This window comes from Mangifera indica, chromosome 13, assembly GCF_011075055.1.
Source record: "Mangifera indica cultivar Alphonso chromosome 13, CATAS_Mindica_2.1, whole genome shotgun sequence".
NCBI lineage: Eukaryota > Viridiplantae > Streptophyta > Magnoliopsida > Sapindales > Anacardiaceae > Mangifera > Mangifera indica.
Genome location: NC_058149.1, coordinates 10,515,138 through 10,535,640, shown reverse-complemented (window position 1 = coordinate 10,535,640; position 20,503 = coordinate 10,515,138). Strand labels below are relative to the sequence as shown.

Below are 20,503 nucleotides of genomic sequence, written 5' to 3'. Positions count from 1 at the left end.
CGGTGTTGATCGTCTTACTGTATCTTCTTATAATTCCGGCGGTCAAAAGGTACTCTTCCTCGAAAAAATAATAAACAGCAAGCAAATAGAAAGAGGTCTGAGGTCAGGCAACGTGTTTCGTTTCCACACTCGGTGTTGACCGTCTTACTGTATCTTCTTATAATTCCGGAGCAGTTCCCTTAGTACTGTCCGAGAGCTCCAGGTTCATGTGATCTATCCCTTTCATGGGTGACTTATATATTCTTCAATGAACAAATTTGCGAGAAGTCTACGATATATCAATTATTCAATTCAAATTAAGATTTCTCTCTGATATGATATTATGACCCACCAAATAAGAAAGTGCCAATGATAGATATTTACCTATTAACAATACAATTATTATCATGCAGTTCAATCATTTTGTTAATCCATCTTTCATTAAAACTGAAAGCACAAAATTAGTGTTTATTTTAGAAAACTCTCAATATATATTAATTGATATTTATGTTAATAACCAAATAATATTATATTAGAGAACAACTCATTCTTATTATGTCTACATATTTGAGTGATTATTGATATACTTCAATAGTCTTAATAAAGATACCTACTCTTAAACCCAAAAATGATAAATTTTTCTATTGATCAACCATAAATTTTATACATCTTTTAATATAACCGATCACAACTGTTTTGATAATATTTTTTTTTTAAAATTACGTCAAATTAATCTCAAACTATATCAATAATTGTATAAAACCATTTGATAACTTTAAATCGAAAAATCACATATATTACCATTTATTAAATGATGTGTTTCATAACCACTTAAACAATCATCTATATAAAATTCTCTTAATGGATCAGTTTGGTAGACACATCTATCACCATGCATCCATTTGTTGCATCAGCTTATCAACAAACAATCTTGGCACATAAAATGTATCATTATCTTATGATAGATTTCTTTAATAGTAAGAATCCCAATAATATTACTTGTAACCTAGGTCAAAAATATTGAAATTACATACATTTTTAGAATAACTAACATATATAATTAACACACACTAATCCCCGTTCCACAATTTTAAGAGCACTAATCTAATTTACTCAAAATAAAAGAAATTTGATGAAGAATCCTCGTGTTATTAATATAAATATGATTACAATTGGCAATAAATATGACGATACATTTTTCCAAAGACAATCCATTGGCAATTAAAAGAGAAATAAAATTATATATATAAATAAACTTTATTAATTTATCTGTACAAACTAAATTAATAATTAGTAATTGGATAATATACAAAAAATAAAAGACAACGTTATGTAATATTTCTCTTTAAAGAGACAACGTTACTCCTTCACCAAAATATTCTCGAGATAGTAACATCTCAATACAAAAAGAGTTTTCAGCTATTACCCAACATCTAAAACACCATATGAAGCATAGTGATTTCTGAGGGGTTAGGAATAACAAATAACATATATTGACTCATTGCCGATCAACCGTAAAACACTATACCATATATACAAGTGTCTCTCTCTCATACTTCACAAAAAATTAGAAGCTCTAAAGAACATTTCCAAATACACATCAAACTACTATTATCTGTAGACCTAATTTAAGAGTCAATAATGTTGAATGAGAATTTCGATACACTTGATATTACTGGTCCATATGTCTACAAAATACAACAATGAAGAAGTATAAAATCTACCTGCATAAGCATCCTCAGAAAAGTATATAATTGGGTGTCCAAGGAAATTCAGAACCTCAGAGCATCATTGCTGGCATTTAAGAGCAGATTTTTCTTCTCTTTTTTTAAAATAAAAAATTTAAAGAAATTGTTAAATTAAGAAAAATGGAATAGGAACATGAATGGACTACAAATCTAAGAAGGTATCAAAAATACAAGAGGGGAATAAATCTACAAGACAGCCACAAAAGCTCTGCCGAAGATAATATTGGCTTTCTGGACCCAAGGAAAACAAACTATAAAATGTTAGCCCAAAATCCCTCCAATTTAAAAATCATAAAAATAAAAAGAAGAGTCTATAATCCCCTTTGAAACTAAAGCCCAAATAAGAAAATGTCAAACTTTGATACTATATTTTGATTACACAAACATGAAAATATCAAAATGACCAAATCCCCTGATTTCAAATGTTTTATTAATTAATGGAATTAAATGAGTGCAGTTGTGAATATTTTAGTGTTTCTTCTTTTGCTGTTTTTGTTATTATAATAACTAATTATTGAAAAATACTTTTAATAGACCTCAGATCTTACTCAGAAAAACACAATTGTCTTATTTAATCTCAATAGGCCACCCATGTATCCATCAAAATTACCTATCATAAAAAGGGTCTCTACCTTGTGATTTTCATGAATTTGGCAAAATGGAACTGCAAGCAATTTCAGGCTTTTTGGTATAATGAACCTTTGGCTCACTGGTAGCTTCACAAGAAAGAGCTTTGTGCGCTCCTAAGAAAGACAAAGACAAACAAGAACTTAGGCCAATATACCACCACAATCCCACAATGTATAGCTTCTCTGTGTACAACCTACCTTTGGCCATTTTACATTAGGAGGCAAGTATGGAAAGAGCAATGTTTCAAAATCAGGCTTCCACCACATACCAAGGCATTCCCCCACCTAAAGAATGACATCAATTTATTCTTAACATGATGCAATGAGAATGAAGCAGTGTAAGCATGTAAAAGATATTAGTTATACCTCCCAATCTATTTCGTTGCCATCTTCATTAAGAGAAAGTTTCCTCGTTAGCTTACGTTTCAATCCATAAATGTCTGAAAATTCCAAACTCATAGTTTAGTGAACACTTAAGAAAAGAAATCATCAACCTTAAAATTTTCAAGGTTAGGACAGCTTGACACAAATGTCTAAATGATTATTTACCTGATTCACCTGGTCTTAAGCGACCACCAGGAAGCTTGAAGATGGAATTTCTTACTTCCAGCAGCAATAAATGCGGGTGTTTGAACAATTCAACCTGATTTAACAAAGTTGGATCCTTTCAATAAAGTAGTATAACTAAGGATTTTAATTTTTCTATAGGAAGAGGATGTAGACAATAATATCTTATTAAATGGGGGAATATGATGCAAACTTTTACCGATAATATATTCATGATCACAAAAACAATAATCTGGAAAAGATTTATCCTTAAAAATATCATATAAAGCAAGTTGTCCATCTGTGCCCTCAATTTTCCAGGGGCAATGAAAGTTAAATAACAAAAATTAAAACCAATACATAAATACTATTTGTAGGATAACGAGAAAATAGTAGGGGTAGGAAAGGGAGGAAATAAAAGTCAAGTTAACAGTCAACATCAAAACAATCTCATAGTTAGGAAACCTACGTTATACGCTTGCAAAATCTACAACCACATCTACCTCACTTAACTTAAAAGCAGAAACCAATAAAATCAATTTGTCCCTCTGTACTTGATAAATTAGCAAAACCCCCACTCAACCCCCTGCTGAACCAGTCTACTTATTGGAGAAATCATCCTGTACAAGCCTCATATCTGAATATAGACGTAAAAATTGCCCATTCAAGGTGGGAATTGAATTTGAGGTAGAACAGACGCCTAGCCCCCATATCAAGAGTGAAGACAAAGCTAGGGAAGATTTGCAAATCCTTGTGCCTTGACCTCATATGTTGAGTTAACAATACAATGGTGTTAGTTTCAAAAAATATATCTCTGTCTTCAAGTTACTGAAAATTCGAAAAGCATCTTGCGTGCATTTATTATAACTTTTTTTTTTTCTGTACTCAAATGAGATAAATGGTTCGACAAAACTTGACACCTATGAAAATTGTTACTGGTACTAGAGGCATACTTCACGTCAAAATCAATTGCTCTAGCATTACTACCTAGACTAAAACAAGATCAAATCTCTCAGTAGAGTTCCAATAACTTGGAGCTGGTACTGCTATACAAATTATCATACGATTATATACTTATAAACTAGCGATCACCAATCTGAAACAAGAATAACAATTCATGACAAAACAAAGTAAAAGATTATCACTTCACAAAAAAGGTTAAAATAATAATAACATGACAAGAAAGATGAAAGAGAGAAGTAAATAACCAGAATAACTGCTTCTACACAAGTTCTCAAGCCATGAGCGGCGTAGCTAAAAAAAAAAAAAGGAAACAGAATTTATAAATAGTAAACCAGAATAAACAAAGACAGCTGAAATGAAGAAGGAAAATATTAAAAAATACTTGGATTTCATCCTCTGAAGACGATCATGTACAGTCTCGTCTTTCAGAGGAATGGGTTTTTTGGACCCAAAGTAGTACCTACTGAGCGGATGTATGTCTAAAACATAACTCTGATCACTGGCGGTTCCATTGTCTTGACTGCCACCGTTTGCCACAACTGACATCTTCTTTTCTTCAATTGCGCTGACACTCAGAGAGAAATTAATTTTAAATAGAGAAGAAAAGTAGTGAAGTGTGAGTGGAAGGCGCTCTCCAGAAAGAGCTGGAAGGAGAGAGAAAAAAACAGAAGAGTGGTCCGGGTTGAAGTTGCTTTATGGGCCGCTACATCTGGGCTTGTTTCAAAAGAGGAGCCACTAATCAATTGGGCAGGCTGGAAGGCAAGGCATTGCTCGGTCTCACAGTCACGACAATTCTTATTTCTTAAAAAATTGGTCTTTAATTGACTTCTTAGTTGGGTTGGTGGAGGATTTCTCGCTTTTCATCTGAGTCGTATAGATGACAATCAACCGTTCATCGCCGGCAACGGCAAGCCTTGCAGCATGATAAAAATACATCTATTATTAGCATGGAATAATCAAATCAATAGAAATCAACTACTTGTCTTGCCTGATCATTAAATAAAATATGGGCACAAAATGACACCCCTCAACCCATTAAAACATTTCATACAACAACAGGCACCCTTCTCTTCTCTTCTCTTTTCTTCTCTTCATCTCAACATTAACAAACATCAATCCGACTCTCTCTGGCAAGCTTCCTTTTCTTTAAATTTTCTTTTGCTAGCTTTGTATTTGCCTTCTTCTTTTTTACTTGGGAGTGTTTCTGTTTTCTGTTTTGTTGATTTTCTTGTGTGTTTACGGTGAGTCTTTGCTTGGTTTTGGATATTGTCTTTTTGTTGAACTGACTGATGTTGTCAGTTCATTTGATTGTGCCATATTTGTATAGAAATTAGCAAACAGTAAACTAAATGAAGGGGAAAAAAAAAGAAAGAAAGAAAGACAATTTGCCTGTTACTTTCTTTTTTTCTTAATAATTATTGGTGAATTTCGATCAATGAGGATTGGGGTGAAAGACAATTTTCTTAGAGTAGGGTATTGACTTTTTATGTATACTGGAGCATACATGCTTCGTGGATAGACTGGTAAAAGCAATATTGTGTTGTACCCACTATTTCTTTGGCTCTTGGAAGCCTAATTTTAGGAGTTCGCTGCCTTTTCGTTCAATGTATTAGAAGCAAACTATGTTGTAGTGATTAATTTTTCTGCAATGTTAGCTGTAATTTTTAAGTTATGTAATGATGTTTAGTTTAATGTAGTGATATTTCCTTGCATTGTCTAGCTTTGAGGAAAAAGAAAATGATGACAAGTTATTTTTATTTAAAGTTAATAACAATAACCTCTCTTTAACTAGTGAATGTAGAGAATTGGTGAAGACTTAGCTATTAGTTTACTTTGTATACACTTTCTTTAGCTTTCTTTCAATTTCTTTAGAGAATGATTGAGTATTAAATGAAGAACGCTAGTGTTAGTAGATCATGGCATGTAATATGAAATATGAAAACTCAAACGCTCCTTTATCTTTTGAAGCAGGAACTTTTTTGGGTGAAAAAACATCTTTGTGTATCATCTGCTCAGATATATTTGCTTCAGCAACATGGGCCAAAGTACTTGACTCTTCTTGCCTCTGACTATTTTTTCACTTTTTTTTTCCTTTTTGTGAACGGATGCATGCCATTTGAATGATTAATGTAGAAGCACAATAGGTGTAATATAACTCTTCTGGTATATTCTTTTTTTTTTCCAAATTGACTTGAAGATAAATTCTCACATTAAGGGTTGGATTCGAGCCGAGCTCGAGCTCGGCTAAGGCCGGCTCGTTTCGTGCTCAACCGAGCCGAGCTCTAGCTCGGCTTGTTTTTCGTTAGCAAAATGACGTTGTTTTAATACGTATTGATCAAAACGACGTCGTTTTGTATCAAAAATTTTAATTAGAAAATCTAACGAGTAGTTCCAGCTCGGCTAAGACCGGCTCGTTTAGGGCTCGACCGAGCCGAGCTCGAGCTCGAGCTCGAGCTGGCTTGGTTCGAATCTAGCCCTACTCACATTCCTTTACCATGGCAGAGAACTTGATGACTTAATCATATAAGCTGGTGTAAGGCACTATGTTTCACATGGGATGATTAAATGAAATGTAATATTATAAAATCAGGAACTCCATGTTAGCTGATACAACATTTATCAGTAGAGTAGTTGAAGAGCTGAACACATTTCCTTGTAAGATCTTTCATGATGTTAATGTTAATATGATTTTGCATTTGGTTAAAAGTTTCTCGGTTACCAAGCTACCAATCACTGGATGCTAGAGTTAATAACATATATATCTGTTACCTTGTCTGTTTCCCAGTTTATGTGTCTGAAATGGATACACAAATTTCATAGATGAAGATATATCTAGATTATATTTATTTGCTAGGGCTGGAGTATTAGTGAGTATATATAGGTTCACACAACTTCTAGATGGTAATAAAATATAATGGGTAGCTTTTATGCCCATATACAATGTATCACTTGAAGAAGTAGAAGGAACAGAATGATTATACGAAAAGATAGGTACAGTTTCATACTTACTAACTGTAAACCATCACTTCATGTTACTGCAGATACTACTATGGAGGAGCCAGGAGGTTCGAATGATGGCCCTGAGTTGGTGAAATCAGTCTCTGATAAGCATCTCGATCTTTTGAGGCCATCTGCACGATATTATTCTGTATTTAAAGGTAGTGATCTGGCAAGGACCCTATGCGCATTCCATATGTAGTTTTGTCGCTTATCCTGCCACAAACATATATGTTTCTCTCCATGTCTATAGTGGATTATATTTCTTGCTTATTTTCTCTATTCATTTCCAAATTGTTTGTCTTATATGCATTTGTTATCCATTCTTGTCTGCTACTGAAGTTAAAATCTCATGAACTGGTGCTTCAGTTTTATATGTAGGATCTTGTTAAAATTCTATGAACTGGTGCTTGGCTCTACAGGCAAGTGTCTTATTTTAAGATGTGATCACATGGAACAGAAAAATTCAATATTCATTAGTTAACCATAATTTCAGTATGATCTGTTGTTTAATCCCTTCTCCGCATGCAATGTAATTTAATCAGCACATCACAGTTTTTTATGTTCCTCTTTCAATTGCATCATTTTTTCTTTTGAATTCTACTGCTTGTTTGTCCTTACAAGTTTATAATACCAGTGTAGAAAAAGGAGTTAGAAATAATTGTCCACGATTGGTCCACTGTCAGACCTTATGTTTTCTTTGATTCGGTACATCTTCATAGCAACTTGTGCTTTTTATCAAATGTTTGTCCCAGCCAAAAATAAATGTTTATCCAGTGTGCTAAAAGGCATGTTGGTGATGGTAGGGCAAATACCAGATGCTACTACTCGGGACAAAGGCAAATATACCCTCATTGGAGATCCAGAGGACTTCCAAATAGGGATCTACGATAAGCCTCTTCCATGCTTTGGCTGTGGAATTGGATGGTTTTCGTGAGTATTTTTCATTTTTCATTCTTGCTGATACCTTTTTTCTTAATCTCATGGTCATATTTGTTGTTACAGTTTTCTTTTGGGATTCCTTTTTCCACTGATGTGGTACTATGCGACATTCCTTTATTTTGGAAATTACTATCGAAAAGATCCGAGGGAGCGAGCAGGCCTTGCTGCTTCTGCATTTGCTGTAAGAGTTCTCTCTCTCTCTCAAGATAGATCATATTATTTTTTTCCTTTGAGCTCATTTATCTAATGTAATACTTGCATCATCTGCAAACAGATTAAAATTGTTATTTTTATGTTATTGTTGCTGCAGGCAATGGGATGCTCTGTTGTGTTGTTGGTCGTAGTGGCTTTTCAACTGCTGTAGCTGGTTCAAATTCCGACTGTGCCTTTAACACTTCTATACCATACATGTTGACACAAAAATACAAAGTCGAACAGCCAGAAAGTGCCAGCATCCATAGATAAGAATGCTGGGTCATGAGCAGAAACTAAGGTTTTACAAAACTTTTCCCTGCATTTGTGATGGCTATTTATTCATAAAACTTCAGTCACACAAGTTAAATCCCTTGTGGACGTAGTTTACTAGTGGAAAGTCCTTCCGTTTACAGGGGAAGTTTTACTGTTGGACTTCATAAGCAGGTGAAATTTGAGTTGATGAGATTAGTTATGGAATTTGTTGTTATATGTTGGTATGTAATACAAGAATGCCATTTGTTGTAAAACTTTGTCGCAATAATATACGCAAATTTGAGGAGTGTCAGTTCCAATTTGTGTCAAAAGTGTTCTGCAAATACATTTAAGAATTTTGTTCCAGTTCTTTCCTACTGAAAATTTTTGTCTGTTTTTCTTAAGGATTGTATGACAAGTTCTATAATGAAAAACTGCAACTAAAATACAGTATAAATGACATTATCCCAAATACTAGAGGAGAAAACTATAATGCAGTACCTCAGGGCTAAAATTGCAATTAATTCTTATCAAAATTCAGCCTAACATAACGAACATAGATCAGGAGACAAGAAGTCCACTCTATAACCCTTTTCCAATGTTTAAATGTATAGCAAAAAAGGACAAGAACAAAATTTATAAGCTCGCATCAAAATTGTCATGAAAGTTGCAAAATTTCTCTAGCACAGAACGTGCAGAAGAATAGAACAAGGCCTGGGCTCCATCGAATACCGGATATATATCTTAGCCCAAACGAGAAACAAGAACTGCCTAAGGTATTCGTTAAGTTCTTAACCAATGGAGAAATCAATAGAATTAAAAAAATTACTCCAATTCCCAAAAACTTTCAATTTTTGGCCACAAGACGGACATATTTGCCATCAACAGAGAACCTGGAGCTTGAATTGATCTGTGCACCAACCCACAATCAAACAGAAACTCATTATACGAACTGTAACAATTTTGTTGATAAAGTAATAATTCTTAACATAAAACATAACAAGATAACAATGAAGGAAAAAGAAACAAAAACACACTACCCTTCAGTAGACTGACCTTTTGATCAAGCATATTACTGAGCTGTGTTTTATCTCCCTGGATGCCAGATTCCTGGAGAGACTTCAGGACAAGTTTTCTCAGTTTCTTCAACTTCACAACTCCACCTGAACTCTGTTTCACAAAAACCACAAACAAAAGGTAAATGCAGGTTTAGGGATAACTACGCAATCCCAGCAAGTTTATCTCAGGAACATCAGATGTGAAGATCACATACAACTACAACCTTGAATAATTACCATATTGAAATATGATTGAGATGCAGCAGTTTAAGATATTATAAAAAAAATACATACAGTTTTCAGGGCTGACTTGATCAACTTCTTCCATTTTACGTCTGTTTTAAAGTCTTCACAGGTGTTGGTAGGTCTACATTCAGCCAACTTGTCTTCTTTAGGTTCACTGTTTTTAACTTTCTTTGATGACATCTCTGCGTCTTCTGCCTGGATCACTTCCCCATTGCCTTCACCTGAAGCCTCACTCCCAGCCTTTTTCCTCGTACCATCTGTTTTAGATGCCTGGTGTTTTCTCTTTTTACTAGATGGCAAGTTTCCATCCACTGTTTCAGAATTTATATGCACCGTTTCATCTGTATGAAAGTCTTGCATTTTTGGTTCGTCTACAAGTTTATTGTAGGAAACTTCACTCTTCAAAGTGTTTTCCATTGAAAGCTTCATATCTGGAGCTTCTTCCAACTGTTTGGGTTGATTAGCAGCATGATGTGCTCTGGCCTTTGCTCTGTGCTTCTTTCCATCGGCATGAAGAAGCAAGGTCTGCCTACTGGTAGCTTTGGTGTTACAAAGGCTACAAAAAAGAAAAAAGGAAAGCAGTGATTCAGATCCTAAACACAAGAGGAGATACAGTTGCAAATACACATTTACAAACTGAGTTTTATGCATTCAAATTGTAAAAACTTGTAGGGGTGTACATAATTTGATTCAAACTATAAAACCAAACCGATCCGCTTAAAAATTACAATTTGGTTTTGGTTGAAAATTTTCAAAACCAGTTTTTTCAGTTTAGGTTCTGGTTTAGGCAATTTTCAAACCGAAACAAACTGTAAATTGTATTTTTTTTAGAATACATATATATATATCTTTGTATAACAGAATTTTTCAATAAGCAATTAAGTGTATAATTTATTTTTTTTCATATTTATTTTGTCATTTTTTTATATGTATATATATATATATTATATTTATTTTACATATGTATATAATCTTTTAAAAAATTATAATTCAATTAATTTTATAAAATGATATATATATAATTAAAAAAATGATTTTAAAATATTCAAACCATGATAGTTGAATCATGTATCGTATTGTATAATACGTCTTTTAAAAATTAAAAAAATAAAATACTAATAAAATATCATAATTGCCACCTCATAATTTAGAAAAACATTACGAACAACCTTAACATTTTCAAAATTTTCACATACGCCCCTACTGCACTATTATTTTCTCTAAAAAAATATATCGATTATTTATATTATATCGTAAGATACATATTGTATTGTGTAATACATTTATTGTAGCATATTAATTCGATACACTTTTATAATATGCATCGTTTTTCACCTTTATCGTATCGTAGAATATTGATAATTATGATTCAAATCATAATTCCAACTAGTATTTTTTTAGTTTGGTTTGAAAATTTTTCAAACCATTTTTTTCAATTTTGTTTAAAAAATCTCTCAAACTGCATCAAATCGAACCGTGCACACCCCTGGAAACTCGGTAAAAGGAAGAAAAACTATTTTTCGGTACTTTATAATGGACATAAAACCTGATTGCCCATCTATTAGTGTTAAAGCCACCAATTGTGAACAGTTGAGACTATCAATTCTAAGGAGGATGAATTATACATGCTAAATTTAATTCAACTGTCAATTCATGTGGTCTCATGATCCTTCCCCGTTTATAATGGACTAATTGAGGTCTATATTGGGTATATCTAGACCAGATGTTTCCATTCATTTCATGTCCAAAAATCAAAAACTTAAAGAGTATTTAAAGGAATTACATTCAAAATAAGAGGTTAATATTGCAAATCAACAATTAAATATGTTTTGTCTAACCATAAATGAACAAACAGTGATAATTTGTTGATGATGACCCGCTAAAACTTTTCTAGGTACCTATCAGAAAAGTTGATTTATACTTTAGACACATCAAGCAAATACTAGTTTGAATGGTTATCACTCATGGACATTGTTTCTAACAAGAAAAAAGAATATTCTTTTGCATGCCCATCTGTTACATTGCAATCGCTATGAATGCCATATTCATCCTCAGAATCCCTCCCAAGAGTTTTGGGGACAACTTATAGAGGATTAGGGAAAGAACTGTGAGGAGAAGGAGAGATGACAGGTCTTGAAAAGAGTTTTTAGATTCATTTGGTTTTGTTTTTAAGAGGTAGAGGGGCTTTCCTTTTAATCCCAAATGACTCCAACTTTGTCCCCTACCTTTCATCTAAATTGTCTAACATCAAACAACTTTATTTTATTTTATAAGTACATACATGAAACATTGAACCATTCATCTAAATCAACTTTCAAAATTTAAGGTCCAAGTTTTCCAAAATTTTGGTGCATCTAACAGATTAGTCTTATGTGTGTTTGTATGCGTGTGATAATTTGTACCTATATTTTACCTAGGAATAGAGAAAATATTTATCGAGTTTCATTTTCCCATCCCTTTCCATCTCATAAATGAGAGAGCTAAATTGAGGTTTGGACCTCCATCCCCTTTCTTCCAAATCGTTTTTTTTTTTTTTTAACCAACCAGTGAAATCGGTCTCCCCTGTATCCCCTTCCTTCTTCACTGCCTCCTTCCTCCCACCGAACAAAGTATAAATGAATCAACACTAAACCCAGAAAAATCAAACATAAAACCTAGTGGACCGAGTCCTGAAATTTACAAGCAAGATGCTAACAATATTTACAATGCTAAACATGATAATCAATTACTAAGTAGACCTAAAGAATGCATTTCAGAAGAATCACTAGCTGCTTTCACATATGCCCATTCACACAAGTGGAGCTTACATGTAAATACTTCAGTGTTCTTTAACATTATAATACTAACCATAAGTAACCAAAAAAATAAATAAATTAGAGAAAAAAATACATACCTACAAAACCATGGAGGTTGTTCAGATAGCCCAACATTTATATCAACTTCAGGTTTTTGCTTTGAGTCCTTGTTAGACTTAGGAGTGGTACCATTTGAAACTTTATTTTGGCCCTTAGGACCATATTTCTCCTAAAAAAAAAATTCCCAGAAAAATGAGGCGGATGTCATTACCCATCCAGATATCATAAATGCACCCTCATTATTCAAATATAGCACGTTAATAAATCCTGGAAGCATGAACCAATTTATGTAAAACCCATTCATCTGGAATTACCAATACAGAGAAACTGCGTATTAAGTTTAAGGTCCACCATCACACTACACATTCATAGCAATTTCTACAAAGCTCGGGAAAATAGTTTCTAATACTAAAAGAAATGGTTGAACAAACGCATTAATTCCATAAGTAACAAAGAACTCTTAATGATCTAATGAGACAAACAAAGCAACAGAAATTTTAAACAAATGGTAAACATAATCAAGCTCAATTTGATTACTAATACATAAGAAACATTAGAAAAACGGGAAAGAAAACGCACCGCTTCAGTAATGCACTGTGTGTGGCTCTGAACATTTTGCTGCCCGAATATCTCTCCACAATCGATGCAAGATAGCTAATAATTTAAAAAAAAAAAATCAAATAATAAAATATAATCAAAACGATTGACGAAAATTCATAATCCAAATGTTCTTAGCAACCAAACAGAAGTGAATTTCTGAATAAAAGAAAAAGGACAGGCGACCTTGGAGGCAGAGCAAATCCTGAAGTGATTGGGAAGCTTTGGCTTCTTGAGGTTCTCACCGCAGTCTTCGCACTGAAACCACACCATTTGTTCTTCGGCTAAGCAAGGAAAAAGAAGAGGATTGAGGGTCCAACAAATCTAGGGTTTTCTCTCCGATTGGGCAAGGGGTTTAGAAGGTTCTAGACTTGTTGTAAAATACAAGTACTGCTACCTAGTGTACATGCATACGCGGCTCCCAAACGCGTCGTTTTAAGTCTGTGCAGAGTGTTTCAAAATGTTAAAAGTGTCGCTGGGAGTGGTAAATTAAAATTGGATTAAATTTAAATATAAAATAATTTAAATTCGATTTAAATGATTTTAAAAAATGGTTTGGGTTCATCGAGCTAATTAGAATAAATGTTTAAGAGAAAAATTTGAAACTCATAATTTAATTTGAATTTATAATTCGAATTTATCTTAGTGTTAAAATTTATTTGGTCCCAAAAGAAGAGGTCTGGATTTGGAAATTTCTGGATCTGATAAATGAATAAATGAAAAGAAACGGGGAACGATATCTTAGATTGAATTCAAAAGTTTTATTGAGAAAGTATAAACAAAACGCTACGACTGAGAGCGTTTTGAACAAACAACGATGAAATTTTGAAGATGTAGCTCCTTGGGTTGGCTCAAGAAACTTGAGTGTAGATATTCCTGGCAGGATTTTGTTCCTCCTCGATCAAGATAGGACCATTGTCTTCACAAAATTAGCGAGTTCCACCCTGAATTGACTCCATTGACTAGTTGAGTCGGCCCATTGCACTGACAAGTGTAAATATTTATGCATCCATAAACAAAAGAAATGAAAGCTGAATTGAAAGCGACCGGATATTAAAAAAACGAATGTGGGAGAAAAGAACAGGCCCCTCTATTTCTAGATCTTTTTTTGGTAGCCGAAACTTGAGGGACTCTTCCTTCTTGGTGGCCGTGGATGTCCTTTTCCAACCGGTCCCTCTATTTCTAGATCTTTTCTTCTCTTAAGAGTCCCTACTTGAACAATTCCTTTCAGACTCACTCCACGCGCCACCCACCACCGGAGCAAAGTTATGAACCTTAGCTATTAAGTTTGGAAAGTCTAATATTATATAAATTGTACATCAGAAGCTATACTTTTTGTCGTGGGATTCAAATTTTATATTTTATACTTGAAATCCTAACAAGCAAACACAGCAAAAACAAGTTATGCGAAAGTGTCCTCTGATGGAGCTTTTGCACAAGGAGTGAAGTGGCTTTTCAAAACAAAAGCTGGGCGGGGCGGGGCTTTCATGGCCAAATTTTATATGAAAAGTGGGGCAGGAACAAGATAAGCGCTATGCTGCAAATTATATCTTTTGCCCAGAAATTCTGTTGGTGTCGTTGTTTTGCTATCATTTTCGAAGACAAGTAATTGTTACGCTTGCTTTATATGTATATACATATATATCAGTAAACTAAAAAGCCAGATTTGGATCTGGGTGGCAATTGCATGACAAGAGATTTAAGGGTTATTCTCTGCAAATGGTTCGAAGTTTTAAGGGCAATGGTAATACTTGCGTAACATTCTCGGTAGGAAGTTAACACTGCACCGCTAAAAGTTTTTTCGTCATTTTTCAGCGTTCTAGGATTCTTAAGGGAGTGAGCTTTAAGAGTAACTTGGGTGCACCTTTTATTTATTTTATTAAGGCCAAAGGATTTAGTGACTTGGGTGCATGTTTAAATATATTTTTGATGGCAATAAACTATATATATCTTAATTTCTAGGCATTCTAAGATTATGTTTTTTATATTTAAACATGTGTGCTCGAAATGGACTGAGGTAAATTATTGGACGGTGAATGGATCCGTCGTTTCTCGTGCTCCACAGTTCAACAGCAGTGGGATTGGTTGTAAGAAAAAAAAAGAAAGTAGAAAGGAGAAATTTGCATTCTTTTGTGAAAAAGTGAAACCCAAAAGCAATGATTTTGCGTTTTAAATTATTACACCCACACTACGATCATTACATTTACAACACATTCATTCCTTTTCTTATAATTTTGCTTCTGCTACTTCTCATGCTTATGCAGCACACGTGGGTTTCCTATACACGTTATTCATGGCTGTCTTTATATTCAAACCGAGTTAACTTGAACTTATTTGTTAATTCAACTTAGGAGAGCTAAAATGAAACATAGGTTGAACAGGTTGGAGCTAAGCTTAGGGGTAACGAGCAGACAGTTTTTAACCTAATTTATTAATATAACATAATACGATTTGAAAAATATAAAATTAAGATTGAGTTTTTTAATATAAAATTTATTTTAAGTCAATCTGACACGATTTGAAATTAAATGAAAAATATTAAAGTTTACATGAGAGTAACTTGATACGATCTAAATTAATTTAAATATTTTCAAGAAATATTACTTAAATTAGAAATGATTAGAAATAAATTATAGAAATATTAAAAGATAATGTCAATAATAGTTGAATTTTTTATATATTACATATAATTATATCTTTATATAATTATAATTACTCATGTTATTGTTTATTTTGATTTAAATATTTTATTTTATTATTAAATTGTAAAAATTTGATTTTGTTAGTTAGATTATCGATTGTTTTCAAAGTCTTAATATATAAATTTTTAAACAATTTATCAATAAAACAAAATATTATATTGTGTGTTTTATTAATAATATATTAGAATAATTTGATTAAAAAATTAAAACAATAAAAACTTTAAAAAAAAATGAAAATAATAAATAATTTCGGATCAAGTTACGTTAGGGTTTAAAAACTTCGATATGATTCTTTAATATAAAACCTGAACTTACACAACCCAATGACATGAATTGTCTGCTCTAGGTAACATGGTTCTCTTGTGCTACTTAGGTTTTTTTTTTGGCCAAACGACTATTTCCCACCCAAGGTTTAGCGTTTTCTCAAATGTCCCCCTCTTTAACTATGGAAACACCAAACACCCACCCATGGCCGGTTAGATTTAACCAAACCCTAACGCCTAAAAATTTTATCTCTTTTTGCCCCCCTAAACTTTAAAAACTAAAATTTTCCCCCAGCCTAAGTTTTAAAAAATCGCAGTTTCACCCTAGGGTTTGGTTTTGAAATCTCCGACGACCGTTCCGGCTCCGTCGCCGACGGTCTCTCCCTCCCGAAGCAGCCTCTCCTTCCGGCGAATGCTTTCCTCCCATTTGGAGGCTCGATCGGCGTCGGAAACGGGAAGAGGGACGAAGAACTTCGTCGGGGAAGACGAAGACGAAGACGAAGAACTTCGTCTTCCCCGACGAAGTTCTTCGTCCCTCTTCCCGTTTCCGACGCCGATCGAGCCTCCAAATGGGAGGAAAGCATTCGCCGGAAGGAGAGGCTGCTTCGGGAGGGAGAGACCGTCGGCGACGGAGCCGGAACGGTCGCCGGAGATTTCAAAACCAAACCCTAGGGTGAAACTGCGATTTTTTAAAACTTAGGCTGGGGGAAAATTTTAGTTTTTAAAGTTTAGGGGGGCAAAATTAGATTCTATTTTAGTTTATTTTTAATATTATAGCAAAAATGACGATTTTACCCCTACCACCGTTAGGGTTTGGTTAAATCTAACCGGTCATGGGTGGGTGTTTGGTGTTTCCATATTTAAAGGGGGGACATTTGAGAAAACGCTAAACCTTGGGTGGGAAATAGCCGTTTGGCCTTTTTTTTTTCGTATTTATAAATGGTTTGGTATAATTGAATTGGCAATTCTCATCATACTGGTAAACTATTACCGTTGTTCTTCTATTGTTGGGTTTACCAGGAGAAGTGGAAGAGAATACTGAAATTGATCCCGACATTGCATCTATGATGGGATTTGAAAGTTTTCATCCATAGAAAGACTTAGGGTTTATTTCATTTGCGGTAAATAAATATTTATTTTTTATTATTTATACTATTTTGTTTTATTTATTAATAATAAAATATTATAATAATTTTTAATTATCAATAGTAATATAATCATTAATATAAGTGAAAGTCTGATTATCACTTTCACCCTAATTATTAAAGATTACTAAGGAATCTTATTTTTATTATAATTTTATTTTTATTTATTAATTTTTTATGATTAAAATATTTTTATTTTTAGTTAATATAATAAATACTATAAAATATATGTTAAAATAATTATACCACAAAAATTTAAATAAAATAATATAGTAGTATTATTTTATTATATTTAACTAAACATAATAATTATTTATTTTTATTAAATATAATATCAGTTTATATCTAATAATTTTAAAATAATTTATATTTATGATATTTTTTATATTTAATAATAAAATATTACTTAAATCAAATATTACTTCCCTTTGATGTTAGCGGTTTCGTTTATGTAATAGTCTTTGTATTGACTAATGATGTTGTATAAGAACTAGTAAATTCTTAGTTTGAACTTTGTCCAGCATAAAACATAAAGCACGTAAAAATTCATTAATAAAATTATATATAGTTATTTAGTACGTATAAATAAATATTCATTTATATATATTATTATATGATTAAATAATATTAAATTATGTAATAACATATATAAGTGTGTATGCATTTATATATTAAAAGTGTTAAAAATGGTACGCATAATATTGCTCAAAATTCATATGGTGTAATCACTTAGTGTAGTTTTGTACCCAATTTCTTGGCCATGCCACACCTTTTTTTTTATTATTATTAGAAAAATATTATGTGTATATACTTTTGAGTATATAATTAAATAGTTAAATAATGTGTCATTATGTGATTAAGTGTTATTTTATTTTTAATTCAAAATCATTCAATCATTTGATACCCCATTTGTATACTATTAAGAAGCATATATGTATGGTTTTGTTGATATTAGAATGCATAAAAATCATGTCTTGAGTTGTTACACCATCAATTTTGAGTAATGTTATACGTACATATTTTTTAATAAAATTATGTGCACAATTTTATATATAAATAATGATATATAGTCGAATAATTTGATATTATTTTATCTTTAATTTCAACTATACAATCAAATGAGATATATATTTATTTATGTATAAAATTATGTATATATCATTACTTCACATTTTTATTATACCATTAATTCACACATAAATATATTATTATATAATTTACTGATACTCTATTATTAATTTAAAATTATTTAATTATATAAAAATATATTTATATAATAAAAATATATACACATAATTCTATATATGAAAAAGACAGCTATATATTTATTATATCATTTTTAAATGATTTAATTAAGTGTAATTATAATTCACATTCAATGGACAATAATAATAATGAAAACCAATCCATCTGCTACGCCACTTTATTTTTAAACGTGTAGAATTATTATTAGGAGCCTACTGTTTCTCAAGCCTTTCTCTACAACCTAAAGCAACGCGCACAAACTCAAACTGAAACTAAAAGCTATGTTATGGATTTAAACGGACACCAACCACCATTCTGGTCACAGCCCAAGTTCCCCTCCATGCCTCGCCGCCGCTCATCGGCTCCTCTCCTCCCTCTTCCAATTCTCATCGTAATCTTACCCATCATCGCTTTACTCATCCTCTTTTTTATACTTCCTCTATTTCTAACTGTAACTTGGCAAATTATTAGACCTTATGGTACTGTCAAGAAAGGCTGGGACTCCCTCAACATAGTCCTTGTCTTGTTCGCGATTCTCTGTGGCATCTTCGCCAGAAGAAATGACGACGCATCAAACACCGACAACAACGTTAAGAACGTCAACCAGCCACATTCGCAACCATGGTTCGGCGATCAATTTTCAAATATAAAAAATTACGATCGGCCTATGGGCTCATCGGTAAATGGCTCTACCCGGTTGAGGAGGAGCTGTAGCTCTTATCCAGATCTGAGACAAGACGGCTTGTGGGAAACCGGAGAAGATCGGTTCCGGTTTTTTGATGATTTTGATGTTCAATACAGGCATCGCTCAGATGTTGATGGAGGAGATAACAGCTGTGCTCAACAAGTACTGCGAAGAACAAGTAGTGATTTTGAAGAATATTCTCAAGTTAAGGACATACCTGTAGATGCCTTTGTAATTCGATCTTCGCACGTGTCATCTCCAAAGTCACCGACGCCGCCGCCTCCTCCTCCACCACCTCCGCCACCTATAGTTCGTAGCAGACCTAGCAGAGCATATCAAAGTGTTGGTCGGAAAGATGAGTCTGCTAGTTATAGCGACAAAGTTAAATCGCAGCCAACAGCCGCTCCACCACCTCCACAGCCACCACAAGCACCTCCTCCTCCGCCACCCGTGCAAATGGGGTATAGATCGGAGCATAACTACACAAAAAGTGAACGTAGAAAAAGTAATGCGACCAAGGAGATTAAGATGGTTTTCGCTTCACTGTATAATCAAAGAAAAAGAATAAAGAAGAAACACAGGACAAAAACTTTTGAGGAGTACGGTAAGTCTGTTCATTCTCCAACCGAACCACGTCAATATACAACCGTACCACCACCATCGCCGCCACCTCCGCCACCTCCACTCCCTTCACATCCTTCATCAGTCTTTCAAAACCTATTTAAAAAGAGCAACAAGAGTAAAAAAGTCCATTCAGTCCCTCCACCAGCTCCACCGCCACCTCCACTACCGCGTTCCTCAAAGAGAAGGAGCCAGGATCTGCCTCCACCTCCACCTCCACCTCCTCCACCAGCTCCAACAACACCGCCACGGCCGCCTTCAAGGAGGCAAAATGTGGCCAAAAGCGGCAAGCCACCCTTGCCGTCAAGAGCAAACAATTCGTACGGAGATAATCTGAATAGTGGGAACCAGTCTCCGTTACTTCCGGTGCCGCCTCCACCGCCACCGCCTCCGTTTAAAATTCAAGAATTTAAGTTTGTGGGACGCGGGGATTTTCTCAGCTTACATAGCGGTCGAAACTCTCGTTGCAGCTCTCCTGAGTTGGAGGAGGTGGATAATGATGTTCCGTCAACTAAGGAGTCAACAGACGAGAAAGTCGAAGTGATGGACGGTGAAGATGGAGTTGGCTCAGTGTGCTGTCCGAGTCCTGATGTCAACATTAAAGCTGATACCTTCATTGCGAGGCACAAAGATGGGTGGAGACTGGAGAAGATGAATTCACTGAAAGAGAAGCAGAAAATGGGCTGAGACCCATTAGCTAGATGAGCAGCCCCAATTAGAGGCTGGACCAGTGTTCACACAGCAGCGCACAGTCTCTTGGTGCGCTCGCACCTGTTGGCCGTGACAAAGTGAAGTTGAAGTTTCTTATGGTTTGATTTGGTTAGTATAAATACAC

The 20,503-nt window shown here is 33.8% G+C and overlaps 4 protein-coding genes across 8 annotated transcripts; 2 read left to right on the top strand and 2 right to left on the bottom strand.

Annotated features, from left to right (window-relative positions):
• Positions 1-1,345: 1,345 nt before the first annotated feature.
• On the bottom strand, positions 1,346-4,585 carry LOC123194774 (pre-mRNA cleavage factor Im 25 kDa subunit 1-like). Of its 3 annotated transcripts, XM_044608175.1 has the most exons (7): positions 4,248-4,435; positions 4,111-4,156; positions 2,906-2,999; positions 2,723-2,796; positions 2,555-2,641; positions 2,360-2,470; positions 1,346-1,667 (listed from the first exon to the last, which is right to left on the bottom strand). In XM_044608175.1, the coding sequence occupies exons 1-7, from the start codon at positions 4,409-4,411 to the stop codon at positions 1,608-1,610; spliced, it is 636 nt and encodes a 211-aa protein (XP_044464110.1). In that variant the 5' UTR covers positions 4,412-4,435; the 3' UTR covers positions 1,346-1,607. The 3 variants fall into 3 exon arrangements, with proteins under 3 accessions (XP_044464110.1, XP_044464112.1, XP_044464109.1); XM_044608177.1 differs by having other exon boundaries at positions 1,346-2,470; positions 4,326-4,585; XM_044608174.1 differs by having other exon boundaries at positions 1,346-2,470.
• A 284-nt stretch (positions 4,586-4,869) lies between these two features.
• LOC123194775 lies at positions 4,870-8,583 on the top strand. 3 transcript variants are annotated; one of them, XM_044608178.1, is made up of 6 exons: positions 4,941-4,995; positions 5,837-5,910; positions 6,907-7,023; positions 7,669-7,795; positions 7,868-7,985; positions 8,115-8,583. In XM_044608178.1, exons 2-6 carry the CDS (start codon positions 5,901-5,903, stop codon positions 8,166-8,168), a joined length of 426 nt encoding a protein of 141 aa, XP_044464113.1. In that variant the 5' UTR covers positions 4,941-4,995; positions 5,837-5,900; the 3' UTR covers positions 8,169-8,583. The 3 variants fall into 3 exon arrangements, with proteins under 3 accessions (XP_044464115.1, XP_044464113.1, XP_044464114.1); XM_044608179.1 differs by having other exon boundaries at positions 4,950-4,995; positions 5,834-5,910; XM_044608180.1 differs by lacking the exon at positions 5,837-5,910 and having other exon boundaries at positions 4,870-4,995.
• A 229-nt stretch (positions 8,584-8,812) lies between these two features.
• Positions 8,813-13,403, bottom strand: LOC123194773 (UBP1-associated proteins 1C). Its single transcript, XM_044608173.1, has 6 exons — positions 13,194-13,403; positions 12,990-13,064; positions 12,449-12,579; positions 9,604-10,111; positions 9,308-9,421; positions 8,813-9,161 (listed from the first exon to the last, which is right to left on the bottom strand). The coding sequence occupies exons 1-6, from the start codon at positions 13,278-13,280 to the stop codon at positions 9,099-9,101; spliced, it is 978 nt and encodes a 325-aa protein (XP_044464108.1). The 5' UTR covers positions 13,281-13,403; the 3' UTR covers positions 8,813-9,098.
• Positions 13,404-18,648: 5,245 nt separating this feature from the next.
• On the top strand, positions 18,649-20,355 carry LOC123194176 (formin-like protein 7). The gene has a single exon (XM_044607335.1). The coding sequence runs from the start codon at positions 18,649-18,651 to the stop codon at positions 20,353-20,355; it is 1,707 nt and encodes a 568-aa protein (XP_044463270.1).
• The last annotated feature ends 148 nt before the right edge of the window (positions 20,356-20,503 follow it).